Here is a 16,121-nt window from a genome sequence, read left to right on the forward strand (position 1 = left end):
AATTCCCTAGGTTACCAAAGTCTTTCATGCTCTTCCCTCTCTTTCTCTTAATTACAAAGGGTCTCTTTCTGTGTAATGCTCCCTGGAGTTGGGGAAACAGTGACATGGACACTGTCATGGTCACCATAGCTGGCACTGTGCAGAGTTGCACCTCAAGCCTTGCAGAGCGGCCCAGTACTGGGGCTTGCCTAAGGCCTGTGGCCACTGCTGCCTGGCTGCTGCTGCTATTTATTCATGGCCCAGGACCACTTTAGTGAGCAAATTGTGAATTCTGCTAGGGACTGGGTCTGTCTCATCAGGGCAATAGCTTCCCTTCTGGCTAAGGGTGGGTCTAGAAATGCTGTCCCTGATGAAAGGTGTATATTCTTGGGCTTCAGGAATCTGCCTGTTTTTTTTGTTTTACTGTGGCTGAGCTGGTACTTAAGTTTTAAGACATAGCCCTCTGTATTCCTCCTTTTCCTTCCTCTAAGTGGAAAGAGTCTTTGCTGAAGTTACACTGCCTGGAAGTGATGGAGGGATGACACAGACACTCTATTGGCCACCATAGCTGGTGTTACACTGGGTCATACCCCAAGTCAGCTGACCGCTGAGAAGAGTGTATGTAGCACCAGGGCTTGCCCTAGGACTGCAGTGCTTGTGGCCTGACTGCCACTCACATTTATTTAGAGCCCCAGGTCACGTCAGTCAGCCTATAGTGAAGCCACCTGGATTCGAGTTATTCCTCCTGAGCTGAAGAATTCTGCTCTGCCTCAGGGCTGGTGTAAATGCTCCTTCCCTGGGTGCTAGTGGAATTCTGTCCTGTGCCATGACAGAGCAGTTCTCAGTTTCAAAGCAGAGTTCTATACTCACTTCACTCTTTCTCCCACAAACCCACAGATTCTCTTTCTGTGCTGTGCTGTCCGGGGTTGAGGGGAGGGATGGTAGAGGCAATGCAAGACTGTCTTTCCTACCCTTTTGAATGCCACTTTCCTTGATATTATGCTCAAACTAGGTACTGTGATCGCTCAACTAATTTTATGGTTCCTAGGAAGGTGCATGGACAGTTGTTTAATATGGTGTTCCTGTGGGGAGGATGATCGCTGGAAGGCTGTACTTGGCCACCTTGCTCGGCCTTCTCCAATAATGTATATTTAAGACCATTCATGGCAGCATTTGTTACAGTAGCAAGAAATGAAAACAACTTAAATGTCCCAAATAGGGGATTAATTAATATATAATAACACATTGATGCAATTGAATACTATGTAACCATTTAAAATGATGATAGTATATCCTTATGAACTTGAAAAATTGTTCATATCTTTTGCATGAAAAAGATAACTAAAATTAGCATATATGTTAGATAAATATCCCATTCTTTAGAAAAATATATTTATCAATGACTATAATTCTCATAGGATATAGACTGAAATGTTAATAGAAAGGTAGTAATTTTTCTTATATATTTTATTTCACTTGCAATGAGTATGGATTATGTAATAAAATAGTATTTTTTTAAGCGGTAGAAACTTACACACAAAATTTATAAACATTTAAGTTAAAATTAAGGGTAAATAGTAATAAAATTTGTTTAGTAATACAGAAAATGGATATTGTATACTAAACATAACTAATCAGGATATAATAATGTATGTTATTAATTCTGGTCCAAAAAAGGAAGCATGTTCAACAGAATGTTATGGTTATCTCTCACTCATGGGATTAGGAATTATTTTTATTCCCCTCTCTCTCTATACATATATTTTGTAGTGTTCAGTTTTCTGTTCCTGAGCGTGTATTAATTGCATTAACTGTAATTACGTATATAGTAAAAACATTTTGGAGCAGCCTTAACCTATATTCTAAAAATATTTCAAACTGTTGGAGGCAGCAAATAGCTGAATTACTGATGGTTCTGCAGAAACCTCACTTCTTGCCTCCTCAAGAAAGAATTTGACTGAGAAGCGCAAGGCAGTAAAAGAGATTGAGGTAGGTTTCAGAGCAGGTGTGGAAGTTTATTAAAAAGCTTTAGAGCAGGAAATAAAGGAAAGTACACTGGAAGAGACCCAAGTGGGCACTTTGGAGGTCAAGTGCCCTGTTTAACCTTGATCCTACGATTTTATGTACTGGTCCACTTCTGGCGGCTTGCATCACTCTTCCCATGATTCTTCCCTTTGGGTGGGCTGCCCTGCATGCACGGTGCCCTCCTTACACTTGGGAAGTAAGCACACGCAGTGTGTTTAGGAAGTTGTACACATGCCCATCTGAGACTTTCTTCACTTTTCTGGGGGCTTTCCACTGGAAGGTCATACTCTGTCATTTTGTCTCTTAATGCTCATCCTCAAGCTCACTTGATTATTCACTGGTATTTTATTGGAAGCTAGTTACCAATTTCAAGTGTTTTTATCTGTTTGGGAAATTGCCACTTCCTGGTACCTGTGACCAGTGATTACTTTAGTGTGACAACTGTGGACCGTCAGGAAATTGCCTTTCCCTGGTGTGGGCTGCAAATTATTTTTAAAGAGTCAGTGTGACAACTGCCAAACCCATCACCTGATGGCTGCCTGACATTCCTGGCAGTGTGTCCGGAATTGGTGGGTTCTTGGTCTCACTGACTTAAAGAATGAAGCCGCAGATTCTTATGGTGAGTGTTACGGTTCTTAAAGATGGTGTGTCTGGAGTTTGTTCCTTGAGATGTGCATACGTGTCCAGAGTTTCTTCCTTCTTGTGGGTTTGTGGTCTTGCTAGCTTCAGGAGTGAAGCTGCAGACCTTTGCGGTGAGTGTTACAGCTCATAAAGGTGGCGCATCTGGAGTTGTTCATTCCTTCTGGTGGGTTTGCGGTCTCGCTGACTTCAGAAGTGAAGCTGCAGACCTTTGCGGTAAGTGTTACAGCTCATAAAGGCGGTGCAGACCCAAAGAGTGAGCAGCAGCAAGATTTATTGCAAAGAGCGAAAGAACAAAGCTTCCAGCGTGGAAGGGGACCCGAGTGGGTTGCCCCAGCTGGTTTGGGCAGCCTGCTTTTATTCCATTATCTGACCCCACCCACATCCTGCTGATTGGCCCATTTTACAGAGAACTAATTGGTCCGTTTTGACAGGGTGCTGATTGGTGCATTTATAAACCTTTAGTTGGTCACAGAGTGCTGATTGGTGTGTTTACAATCCTTTAGCTAAACATAAAAGTTCTCCAAGTGCCCACCAGATTAGCTAGACACAGATCACTGATTGATGCATTTACAAACCTTGAGCTAGACACAGAGTGCTGATTGGTGTGTTTACAAACCTTGAGCTAGACACAGAGCACTGATTGGTGCATTTACAATCCTTTAGCTAGACATAAAAGTTCTCCAAGTCCCAACCCGACTCAGGAGCCCAGCTGTCTTTGCCTAGTGAATCCTGTGCCAGGGCCATGGGTAGAGCTTCCCGTCAGTCTCCCGACGTGTGCCTGCACTCCTCAGCCCTTGTGCAGTTGATGGGACCAGGCGCCATGGAGCAGGGAGCGGTGGCTGTTGGGGAGGCTCCGGCCGTCTGGGAGCCCACGGGGTGCGGGGGGGATGGGGGTTGGGGGTGGACTCGGGCTCAGGCATGGTGGGCTGCAGGTGCCAAGCCCTGCCCAGTCGGGAGGTGGCTGAGACCGGTGAGAATTCGAGCACAGCTCCGGGTGGGCCGACAATGCTGGGGGACCTGGCACACCCTCAGCAGCTGTTGGCCCAGTTGCTAAGCCCCTCATTGCCTGGGACCAGCAGCACCAGCCAGCTGCTCCAAGTGTGGGTTCTGGCTGCCTGCACCATGCGCCGCCCCAGTTCCCGCCCGCGCCTCTCCCTCCATACCTCCCCGCAAGCAGAGGGAGCCGGCTTTGGCCTTGGCCAGCCCAGAGAGGGACTCCCACAATGCGGTGGCAGACTGAAGGACTCCTCAAGCTTGGCCAGAGTAGACGCTGTGGCCTGAGGAGGTGTTGAGAGCGAGTGAGGGCTGCTAGCACGTTGTCGCCTCTCAGCAGGGGTGGGTTGAAAGGGATGTTCTCCTGCCTTGCCATATTTTTACTTAATGAACAGGAATGCAATCTCTATTGTACTTTGCAATAAAATATCAGGAATAAAAATATCTGTGCGTGGTGGTGCATATTTGTGGTCCCAGCTACTCCAGAGGCTGAAGTGGGAAGATCATGTGAGCCCAGGAGATCAAAGCTGTAGTGAGCTGTGATTGTGCCATTGTACTCCAGCCTAGGCAACAGAGCAAGACCCCATCACACACGTGCGCGCGCACACACACGCACACGAAAAGTCACAAGTAAATGGAAACACATACTATGTTCATGAAGTGACCTAATATTGTAAAGACAGCCATACTCCCCAGAACAATTTACAGATTCAGTGCAATTCTTACCAAAATCCCAATGTTTCTCTGCACTTCACCCTTCCTGATTTCAAAACCTATTACAAAGCCACAGTAATTAACTGTATGGTGCTGGCATAAAGATAGAAATGTAGACTTCGTGGAACAGAGTAGAGAACCGAGAAGTTCTCATATGTGTACTCAAATAATCTGCATAGGTTTGTATCAAGGCTACAAAATGGGAAAGAATAATCTCTTCAGCAAATGGTATTGGGGAGACAGGATAGCCACATGCTAAAGGATGAAGGTGTTCCCTTAACCTTGCTCTACATGTAAAAATTCAAAATGGATTAAAGACCTGAAATGACAAAACTCCTAGAAGCATATGTAAGGGAAAAGCTTCTTAGATTTGACTATGATTTCTTTTATATGATACCAAAAGCTCAGACAAAAATAACAAAAATAGTGAGTGGGAGTGTATCAGACTAAAAAGCTGCCCAGCAAAGGAGCAATCACCAGAGTGAAAAAGTACCCTATAGAATGGGTGAAAATATTTGCAAGCCATATATCTGATTAGGAGTTAACATCCATCATATATAAAGAACTCAGACTACTCAACAACAGGAAAAAGAAAAGTATTTAAAAATGTGCAAAGTATTGTAATGACATATCTCAACGGAAGTTATATAGATGGCCAAGAGTGATAGGAAAAGATGCACAACATCCCTAATCATTATGGAAATGCAAATCAAAACCATAATAGTAAATGAATTATCTTACAACCATTTGGTCACTGTTAAAAGAAGAAAAACAAAATAACAGGTGTTGGTGAGGATGTGGAAAAATTGCAACTCTTGTGCACTATTTATGGAATGTTAAATGGTGTAGATGCTTCGGAAAACAGTTTGGAGGTTCTTCTCAAAATTGTTACTGTATGATCTAACAATCCCACGTCTAGGTCTCTATTCAAAAGAATTGAAAACAGGATCTTAAAGGGATATTTGTGTAATCATGATTGTAGTATTCACAGTAGCCAAGACGTGGAAATTACCTTAAGTGTCTATCAACAGATGAATGTGTAAAGAGAATGTGGTATACACATACAATAAAATATTATTCAGCCTTACAAAAAAGGAAATCCTGTATATCCTACAACATGATGAACCTTGAGAATACTGTGTTAAATGAAATAAGCTTATCACACAAAGACAAATACTACATGATCCCTCTTTGAGTAGTCAAACTCTTAGTAAAATGTTGGTTGCCAGGATCTGGGAGGAGAGAACAAACAGGATTTGTTGTTCAGTGGACCTAGAATTTCAGTTTTCAAGATAAAAGATCAGAGAAATGTTAAAAACAGTGTTCTGATAGTTTATACCACTGTTAAAATGTTTTAAGGTGATAAATTCTATGTTTTGTGTTTTTGACCACAGTAGAAAAAAGAAGGAAATGAACAAATTGTCTTTCAGAGTTTTGTTATAATTTTGCCTTTCCAGTAGCAGTATTTGATAGTTCTGGTCTTTCCACATTCTGATTAACATTTAGCATTGTCAGTCTTAAATTTCAACTTCTCTAGTACATGTGAATTGGTATTTTGTGTGGTTACTTGCAGTTTCTTTATTACTAATGATACTGAGCGTTTTTTTCCTGTGATTATTGGCCTGTTTTGTATCTTTTTTTCAAGTGCTCATTTTCTCTCCTTCTGTTTATCTTTTTTAAATTGATAATGTAAGAATGCTTCATATATTCTACATAGAAGTTCTTTATCAGGCATATGTATTGCAGATATTATTCCCTAGGTTATGACTTGTTTTTTTTTTCTCGTTCAGTGATATCTTTTGATGACAATTTAAAAATTTTGACGAAACGTAATTTCCCAATTCGTGTTCCACAGCTAGTATTTTTATGGTCTTCTCTAGGAAATCCTTGTTTATTTGAAGATTACCAAGTTATTTGCCTATGCTAAGTTTTATAATTTTTACTTTTATATTTTGTTCTATGATTTATCTCCCATTTTTTATGTGTGTGAAATACGACAGTTTAGATTGATTTTTAAAATACAGATATCTAGATATTCTAGCACCATTTGTTGAAAAGACTTTTTCATAAAAGTTATTTCCTTGGCACCTTACTAAAATATCAGTTTGCTATAATATGTTTGGTTCTGATTTTGGACTGTGTTCTTTTCTGTTACTCTCTTTGTGTACCCATATGCAAATATCATACTTTCTGATTACTTTAGCTTTATAGTAATATTGAAATGGGACAGTATGAGTCTTTTACAGTTGTTCTTTTTCTCTAGGATTGTTTTGATTATTTTCCACATAAAATTTATCAAAGGTTTAGTTTTTGTTAAAAACATATTAGAATTTTAATTGTGATTACATTGAATCTGTAGATGAATTTAGGAATAATGGATATTTTAACATTTTGTCTTATCTAGGAACATGGCATCTCTCCATTTATGGAAGCCTCTAATTTCTCTCAGCATTGTTTTGTAGTTTTTAGAGTTTATGTATCTTTCACATTTTTAAAATAAATTTTTATAAATATTTTATGTTTTTGATGCTGTTATAAATGTGATTTGTTTCTTGATTTATTTTTCAGATTGTTTACTATTGACATATGGAAATGATACTGAGTATTATACGTTGATTTTGTATTATGCAACATTTTTTGGTTTCTTTAGGTTTTTCTAAATAGGTGTTTATGTGGTCTGCAGACAAGGACAGATTGACTTTTTCCTTTCCAATTTGGATGCCCTTTATTTCTCTCTTGCCTAATAACTCTGTCTAGGACTTTGAGTACTAGGTTGAATAAAATGTGTAAGAGTAGACATCATTTTTCTCCTGGTTCTTAAAGGAAAAGCTTTTAGATTTTCTCCACTCAGTATGATGTTAACTGTGAGTTTGTCATATATGGCGTTTAATTGAGTTGAGGTATTTTCCTTCTATACCTAATATTTTGGGAGATTTTATTGTAAAGGCATGTTGAATGTTATTGAATGCCCTTTCAACATCTATTGAAATGATAATGTTTTTTGTGCTTAATTCTGTTAACATCATGTATTATGCTTATCAATTTTCATATATTGAACCGTTCTTGCGTTCCTGTGATGAATCCCACTTGATCATGGTGAATAATCTTTTTAATGCGTTGTTGAATTAAATTTACTAGTTTTTTTTTTTTTTTGAGACAGAGTCTTGCTCTGTAGTTTAGTGGCGCCGTCTCAGCTCACTGTACCCTCCACCACCCAGGTTCAAGCAATTCTCCCTGCCTCAGCCTCCCGAGTAACTGAGATTATAGGTGCCTGCCAGCGTGCCTTCCTAATTTTTGTATATTTAATAGAGATGAGATTTTTACCATGTTGGCCAGGCTGGTCTTGAACTCCTGACCTCAGGTGATCCGCCACCTCGGCCTCCCAAAGTGCTGGGATTATAGGTGTGAGCCACCATGCCTGGCCAGTTTACTAGTATTTTGTTGAGGATCTATCTTGACATCTGTGTTCATCAGGGATGAGCTTGTAGTTTTCTTTTTTTGTTGTGTCCTTGGGTTGGTGTTAGAGTAATGCTGGACTTGTAGAATGAGTTTCAAAGTATGCCTTCCTCTTTAATTTTTGGAAACATTGAATAGAATCAATATTAGTTCATTTACAAATATTTGGAAGAATTCAGCAACTGTGAAGCCATCAGGTCTTGGGCTTTTCTTGGATGAGATACTTTTATTACTGCTTCAATCTTATTACTCGTTACTGGAATGTTCAGATTTTCTATTTCTTTATGGTTTATTCCTGGTAATTTTATGTGTCAGGAATTTATTCATTTCTTCTAGGTTTTCCAGTTTGTTGGAGCATAATTATTTGTAATAGTCTCTGATGATCCTTTATATTTCTGTTGTATCGTTGTAGTATATCCATTTTCATCTCTGATTGTATTTTTTTGGTGCCTCTTTTTTTCTTAGTCTAGCCTAAACATTTATTGATTTTGTTTCTCCCTTTAAAACATCACTTTTCAACTCAATCTTTTGTATTGTTTTCTTAGTCTCAATTTCATTTATTTTTGTGCTAAATCTTAATTTGGGGTTTGGTTTGTTATTGCTTTTCTAGTTCCTTCAGGTGAATTTCCTTTTTCTTTTCTTTCTTTTTTTCTTGATAGAGAGTCTCACTCTGTCAGCTAAGCTCAAGTGTGGTGGCATGATCACAGCTCATTGCAACGTCAACCTGGCTACTTTTTAAATTTTTTTGTAGAGACAGGATCTTACTATGTTGCCCAGCTAGTCGTAAACTTCTGGCTTAAGTAGTCCTCCCACCTCAACCTCCCAAAGTACTGGGATTACAAGTGTGAGCCATATACGTGGCCTACATTCAGCTGCTCTATGTCTTTTAATTGGAGAATTTAGTCCACTTACATTTAGCTTTATAGAAACATAAATAAATACTGATAAAATAAATAAATACTGATAGGTAAGGAGGTAACTATTTTTTAGTTGTAACTTCTTGCTTCCTTCTTACTGTCTTCTTTTGTGGTTAAGTGATTTTTCTCTGGTAGTATGTTTTAATTTCTTGCTTTTTAGTTTAACTATTACAGGTTTTTGGATTGTCACTACCATGAGGCTTACAAAAGATACCTTAAATTTATAACAAGTTATTTTGAACTGATGACAACTTAACTTTGATTGCAAAGAAAGAAACAAAGAAAATTGTAAAGAACTTTAAACTTTAATCCTCCCACATTTTGACTTTTGTTGTTTCAGTTTACATTGTTGATATCGTTCAGGGTCGAATTCTAATTCTACTTCTCTTGCCATTTCTACCACATCTGTGATGACTTCCTTCACTGAAGTCTTGAACCCCTTAAAGTCATCTGTGAAGATTGGAATCAACTGCCAATCTTCTGTGAATGTTGATATTTGACCTCATCCCATGAATCATGAATATTCATAATGGCATCTAGAATAATGGGTCATTTCTAGAAGGTTTTCAGTTTACTTTGTTCAGATCCATCAGAGGAATCACTAGGGCAAATACCCATAGCCTTACAAAAAGTGCATTTCCTAAATAGTAAGACTTGAGAGGTGAAATTACTCCTTCATCCTAGGACTGCAGAATGGATATTGTTTTAGTAGGCATGAAAACAACATTGATATCCTTCATCAGAGCCCTGGGGAGACCAGGTGTGTTGTCAGTGAGCAGTAATATTTTGAAAGGAATCTCTTTGTAAGTGGTACATCTCAACAGTGTGCTTAAAATATTTAGTAGACCATGTTGTAAACAGACATGCTGTTATTCAGGCTTTCTTGTTCCATTTCTGGAGCAAAGGTAGAGTAGATTTAGCATAATTCCTGAGGACCCTAGGATTTTTAGAATAGTAAATGAGCATTGGCTTCAACTTAGAGTCACTACTAGCCTCTAACAAGGTACTCATTCTGTCTTTTGAGGCTTTGAAGCCAAACATTGGCTTTTACTCTCTAGTTGTAAAGGTAGTAGATGGCATCTTTTCTCCATATAAGGCTGTTTTGTCTACAGTGAAAAATCTGTTTAGTGTAGCCACCATTATCAATGATCTAGACTAAATCTGGATAACTTGCCATATAGCTTCTACATCAGGACTTACTGCTTCACCTTGTACTTCTGTGTTATGGAGACAGCTTCTTTCCTCAAACCTCCAATTTCTGCTAGCTTCAAACTCTTCTTCTGCAGTTTCCTTACCTTTTTCAGCCTTTATAGAATTGAAGCTAGTCTGGGCCTTGTTCTGGAATAGGCTTTGGACAAACAGAATGTTGTGTCTGGTGTGATTTTCTATCCTTTACCACTGATATTTTCTCCATATCACCCATAAGTGTTCTTCACGTTTATCATTCATCTGTTCTGGAGCAGCACTTTTAATTTCCCTGAAGAACCTTTTTTTTTTGGGGGGGGGTATTCTTATATTGGATAATTGTTTAGTGTGAGAGAGCAAGCTTTCAGTCTGTCTTGGCTTTTGATACATTTTCCTGGCTAAGCTTAGTCATTTTTAGCTTTTGATTGAAAATGAAAGATATGTGACTTTTCCTTTTGCTTGAACACTTAGAGTTCATTGTAGGGTAACTAATTGGTCTAACTTCAGTGTTGTTGTGTCTCAGTTAATAGAGAGGCCCTGCTAGAGGGAGAGAGACAGAGGAATGGTCAGTTATGGAGCAGTCAGAATATACAAAACAATTTATCAATTAATTTTGTCATCTTAAATGAGTATGGTTTGTAGTGCACCAAAGCAATAATAATATCAAAGATCACTGATCACCATAGTAGATATAGTAATAATGAAAAGGTCTGAAATATTCTGAAAATTTTTAAAATGTGACTATGCCCATGACGTGGGCACATGTTGTTGGAAAAATGCTGATAAGAGTTTCTGGACACAGAGTTGCTGGAAAACTTCAGTTTGTTAAAAAAAACACAGTGTGAAGTGTCATAGTAAAGCACAGTGGAATTGAAACAAGGTATTCTTGTATTCTGTTTAATTATTTTAATGACTTTCCAACTATTCCTTGTTACTACAACCATTATTATTTTAGTGGTTGCTCTAGGAATTAGTGTCCTCTTTAAGTTGTCATCATATGCCTAGAGGGCAGTACTTTATCACCTCATATGAAATATGAAGAACCTTGCTATAGCATAATTTTAATTAGCCCCCATCCTTTGTTCTTTTTCATTATATATTTTACATCTACACTCATAATTTACTCCACAGTGCCATGCTCATTGTTGCGTTAAACACCCTTTCTTAAAGAAATAAAGAACAGAAAAAAATTGTTTACGCTCATATATTTACTTAGTATTTTCAGTACTCTTCATTATTTTTTGTAGGTACAAATTTTAGTTTTGTGGTCATTTTTCTTCATTCTGAAGAACTTTCTTTAGGATTCTGTGTATTGCCAATTTTCTTTCTTTCTTTCTTTCTTTCTTTCTTTCTTTCTTTCTTTCTTTCTTTCTTTCTTTCTTTCTTTCTTTCTATTTGTTTTATTTTATTTTATTTTTTTTTTTTTGAGACGGAGTCTTGCTCTGTCGCCCAGGCTGGAGTGCAGTGGCATGATTTTGGCTCACTGTAACCTCTGCCTCCCGGGTTCAAGCAGTTCTCTGCCTCCCGGGTTCAAGCAGTTCTCTGCCTCAGCCTCCCAAGTACCTGGGATTACAGGTGCCTGCCAGCATGCCTGCCTAATTTTTGTATTTTTAGTAGAGACGGGGTTTCACCATTTTGACCAGCCTGGTCCTGAACTCCTGACCTCGTGATCCACCCACCTCAGTCTCCCAAAGTGTTGAGATTACAGGCGTGAGCCACTGTGCCCGGCCTATTGCCAATTTTCTTGTGACAAATTATCCGACCTTTTTATTCTCTGAAAATATTTTCATTTACTGCCAAGTTTGAAGGATATTTCATTGATGTAGAATTGCTCTGCTTTTTCTTTTAGTACTTTAAAAATGGTTTTATTTTCCTCTTGCCTCTGTTTCTAATCAGAAGTCAGCTTCCACTGTATAATTGATCCCTTCTATGTAATGCATCTTTTTACATAGTCTTGTGCTTTTATAGTATTCAGTTATTTGGCTTTTTGTTTAAAATAGATAACATCTCAAGTCTATTACCTTTTCACAGGCCACTCTTCTTGCTTTGCTTAGTTTAAATTTTATTTACAGTCATAGTTATTAATACCTCCACAACATCCTGACTTCTTTACCTCTTTGCTTATTGACACTACAACACTGGTTAAATCCAACATAACTGCTTCTCCATTCCTATTTTTAAGCAGGTGAATGTGGCTGATGGAAAAAAAGAAACCTACACTGGTCTCATTTTAAATTCATGAGCACAAATCTCATTTGTGCCCTTATTCGTTCTTGCCTTGCAATCATTAAATTTTTCCTGTTATGTTATCTGCTCCACTCTTCTGATCAACTCTTTTATACTTCCTTCACTTTCATTTAGCATATTTTTTTCACATCTTTTCTCTTAGCTCATGACCATAGTACTCCACTGAAAAAATTGAGGAAATCAAAAGAGATGTTTCGTAATATCCTGTTATCACATACATTCATAACTTGTATCTATGCATGTATATTTTATATTTTCTTCTGTTACTGTGGATGAAATACCCATGTATCTAGGTAAAGCAAGTCCTTTATGTGTGCATTGTAACCAACTTCTTCTAGACAATTTCATTTTATTGCTTTGGCAATTTTACACTTTCTCTCTGTACCTTCACATTTTTACTCTTTATATGATCATTCTTATTATCATACACCTTTGTCATTATCTCTCTCATCTTAAAAAAGAGATGAAGCAAGTCATTGATATTACATTCCATTTTAGGCAGTACTCTTTTCTCCTGCTTATTTTTTTTTTACAGCAAAACTTTATAAGAGGGTTGACTGTTGGCTGTCTACATTTTTCCCTCTCTTTTTTTCTTTTCTTTTCTGAGACAGAATCTCACTCTGGCGCCCAACGTGGAGTGCAGTGGCACGATCTCAGCTCACTTCAACCTCTGCCTCCTGTGCCCAAGCGATTATCTCACCTCAGCCTTCCAAGTAGCTGGGATTACAGGCACCTACCACCATGCCCAGCTAATTTTTGTATTTTTAGTAGGGACGGGGTTTCACCATGTTGGCCAGTCTGATCTCGAACTCCTGACTTAAGGTGATCCGCCCGCCTTGGCCTACCAAAGTGCTGCGATTACAAGCACTGCACCCAGCCATCATTTTTTAAAAACACTTCTTTACTTGGCTTGTTAGAACACCAAAGTTTGTTGATTTTTTTTTTTCTACATTTTTGGCCTTTCTCAGTCTTTTTGCTGTGTAAGTAAATCTTCTGAGTATCTGTCCTTAGATCTCTCCTTTTTTTACTCTACCCTCATTCTCTTGATTATTTCCATCCATGTTCATGGTTTTAAGTGTCATCTCCATGTCAATGACTTTTAAATGCGTATTTCTGTGTAGTCCTCCTTTCGGAACTCTTGTCCATCATATTCAAAAGCATGCTAATGACCATTTTTATATTTAATGAGATCTCACACTTAATTTTGCCAAAAACACCCTCATAATATTTTGCCTCCCCGCCACTATCCCTGGCAAATGCTGCATCTCTTAATTTTTTTCTCCGTCTTGTTTAGTGGTAACTCCACTATTCCAGTTGTCAGGCCAACGATGTTAGTGTAGTTCTATGTTCTCTTCATTTCATGGCCATATCTGATTTATCAGCAAATTCTTTTGGCATTGTTTTTACAAAACACTTCTTACCAGAAAACACTTTATAAAACACTTTGTACCACACCACCACTGTCACCACCCTGCTCCCTGACTATATTCTCTTTCACTTGTATTATTAACTGGTCTTTTTTTGTGTTTTTGGCTCTGCCTTTATTTTTATACAGCAACACAGCGATTGTGTTATATTTTAGGTTAGAGAGTGTTACTCTTCTGTTTAAACCTTCCAGTTTAACTTCTGACTTGCTTCAGAGTGAAAGCTAAAACCTCTATACTATAACAGAAGATTTGCCGTCCATTGCTGCTGACCGTATCTTCTGCTCAGCTTGTCTTTGGTTTATTTCCAGTCATCATGGCTTCTTTGCTATCATCAAATATTGTGAGCATATTCCTATTCCTGCAGTTTCAAGCATGCTATATAATACTTACTTTATTTTATTTGCAGTCTAAGAACCATTGGTGCCCAAATATAGGTGCCCAAATACAGAGCTTTTTTCTTTTTGTTGTAAGCACTGAGTATGCAGCAAATTGTCCTAGCACATAGTAGGCACTCAGGATTCAGTTTTCCTTTTAATAAGTGAGTTCCTCTTTCACCTATTTTTCTTAAACTTGTTTTCAGATCCGTGATTCTAACTGCAACTATGAGGCCTTTATGAACATTATTAAATTGAGTGACAATATTGGAGAGCTAGAAGCAGTCAGAGATAAGGCAGCAGAAGAATTACAGTATCTTAGATCTCTAGATACAGCTGGTGATGGTAAGTAATGTATTTAATTTAAAGTATTTTTTTGAAGGATTATTATATCTTCAAAACTTTGGTTAATTTACCTAAATGTCATTTTCTGCTATTAATGTTTTCACTTTAATTAAATCTTCCTTATTAGATTAACATGTGCTTAGTTAGAGTAAAAGCATTATTTTCAGAATGTGAGAATCTGATTATTGTAATTATCCCTAGAGTGGAGGTAATTGGCATGGTTTACTTTTAATTAAATAATTTCACTGTATAATTTCAGATGGTTTCTTTTATTGAATAAAACAATTGCTGTATTGTTGGTTATTTTGTTAAATTACAGTAAGTGCATGTTTAAAGTATTTAATAAAATTACCACTTTCTAGTTCATGATTTGTTTGCTTTTAGATATCAACACTATCAAAAATCAAATAAATAGCTTACTATTCGTAAAGAAGGTATGTGACTCAAGAATACAGCGATTGCAGTCAGGCAAAGTAAGTAAAGTACTTTTGAATTAATGTTTAGTTATAAATACTTTATAGGGATTAAAATGCACAGTAAAGGACAAAAAGTAGGACATTTCCCAGTGCAGCACTTTACAAGAGGACTTTAAAAAGAGTTTTCTTTTCGACAATGTGATATAAATATTTGTTAAAACATGCCAAAAAGGTTAACTGAAGCGCTGCCTGAAAAATGTTAAAGTAATTGAAGATTTTATTTTATTCCTTGATTTATTTATGCATTTACTTGGGTATCGTTTGTTTATTCAAAATTTGCATTTATTCAGTTTTGTGAGTTGGGTGCTTTTTAGAAGAGCCAAGTAGACAAACTCTTTTCATGGAGTTTACATTTTAGTTGCAGAGTCAGGAAATAAATCAATAAGCAAACTGATGCATAATATCAGGTGGTGATATCTACTGCGAAAAAACAGTAATAAAGCAAAGTAGCGTATAGAAAATGTCTTGGACTGGTTTAGATAGGTGCTGAGAGGTTTGATGACACTTGATCGTAGTGAGATCTAAATAACATGAGGCAGTTAGTCCTGTGCTGTATTTTTGTTTGCCTTTGAAGTATCGATCTTACAGGCAGTCATGAGAGCAGTTGCAGGAGCACTAAGGTAAGAATGTCTTTGGTGAATTGGAGGAGGTCGTTGTGATTGGTATGGAATGAATGAGCTATTGTGCTAGGAATGAAGTCATAGAAGAACCGGGGGGTTAGATCTTATATGGTCATATATGGTCTTACTGGCCATAGTAAGAGTTTTATTCTAATTATGATGAAAGTCAATTGGAGATTTGCCCTGGCAAGTGACATTACCTGACTTACGAGCTGAAAGTTAAAATTATTGTCTTTATTCTTTGTGAAGAATAGACACAAAGTGTGAGATGATGTGGGTAAGAATGGAAACTGAAAGATTATTTGCTATACTCCTGATTTAAAACTAGGTAAGAGATGTCTATGGAGGTTGTGAGAAGCGATTAGAGACTGGATATAGTGCTAGTAGGATTTTCTTAATGGAGTGAATATGGGGTGATAAAGAAAAAAAAATAACTCAAGGACAATTTCAGGGTATTTTGGTTTGAGCAACTGTATAAATAGTGGTGCTGTTTACTGAATTGGGTAACAGAGAGAGGAGGAGGTTTGGAAAAGAGAATTGGGTTTTGGGTATTTTAATTTGATATCCCTGTTTGACATTCAGGTAGACATGCTACTTGGTAATCTTGAGTTCTAAGGAAAAGTTAGTGATGGAGACGAATTTTGTAAATTCTCAACAATTATCAGATGTTTAATGAGAGACTGGATGATGTTATCTAAAAGAGCGTGTGTAAGTAGGAATG

At 37.6% G+C, this 16,121-nt stretch overlaps 1 protein-coding gene across 4 annotated transcripts in view; it reads left to right on the forward strand.

Moving 5' to 3' along the window:
• Window positions 1–16,121, forward strand: part of SNX13 (sorting nexin 13) — a 151,348-nt gene that overhangs the window by 77,148 nt on the left and 58,079 nt on the right. For all 4 annotated transcript variants that reach the window (XM_038004691.2, XM_007981963.3, XM_038004690.2 and 1 more), the window contains 2 exons: window positions 14,166–14,304; window positions 14,689–14,777. In XM_038004691.2, coding sequence (XP_037860619.1) covers window positions 14,166–14,304; window positions 14,689–14,777 — 228 coding nt within the window. The remainder of the gene's footprint in view (window positions 1–14,165; window positions 14,305–14,688; window positions 14,778–16,121) is intronic.

This window comes from Chlorocebus sabaeus, chromosome 21 (assembly GCF_047675955.1).
Source record: "Chlorocebus sabaeus isolate Y175 chromosome 21, mChlSab1.0.hap1, whole genome shotgun sequence".
NCBI classification, from domain to species: Eukaryota; Metazoa; Chordata; class Mammalia; order Primates; family Cercopithecidae; genus Chlorocebus; species Chlorocebus sabaeus.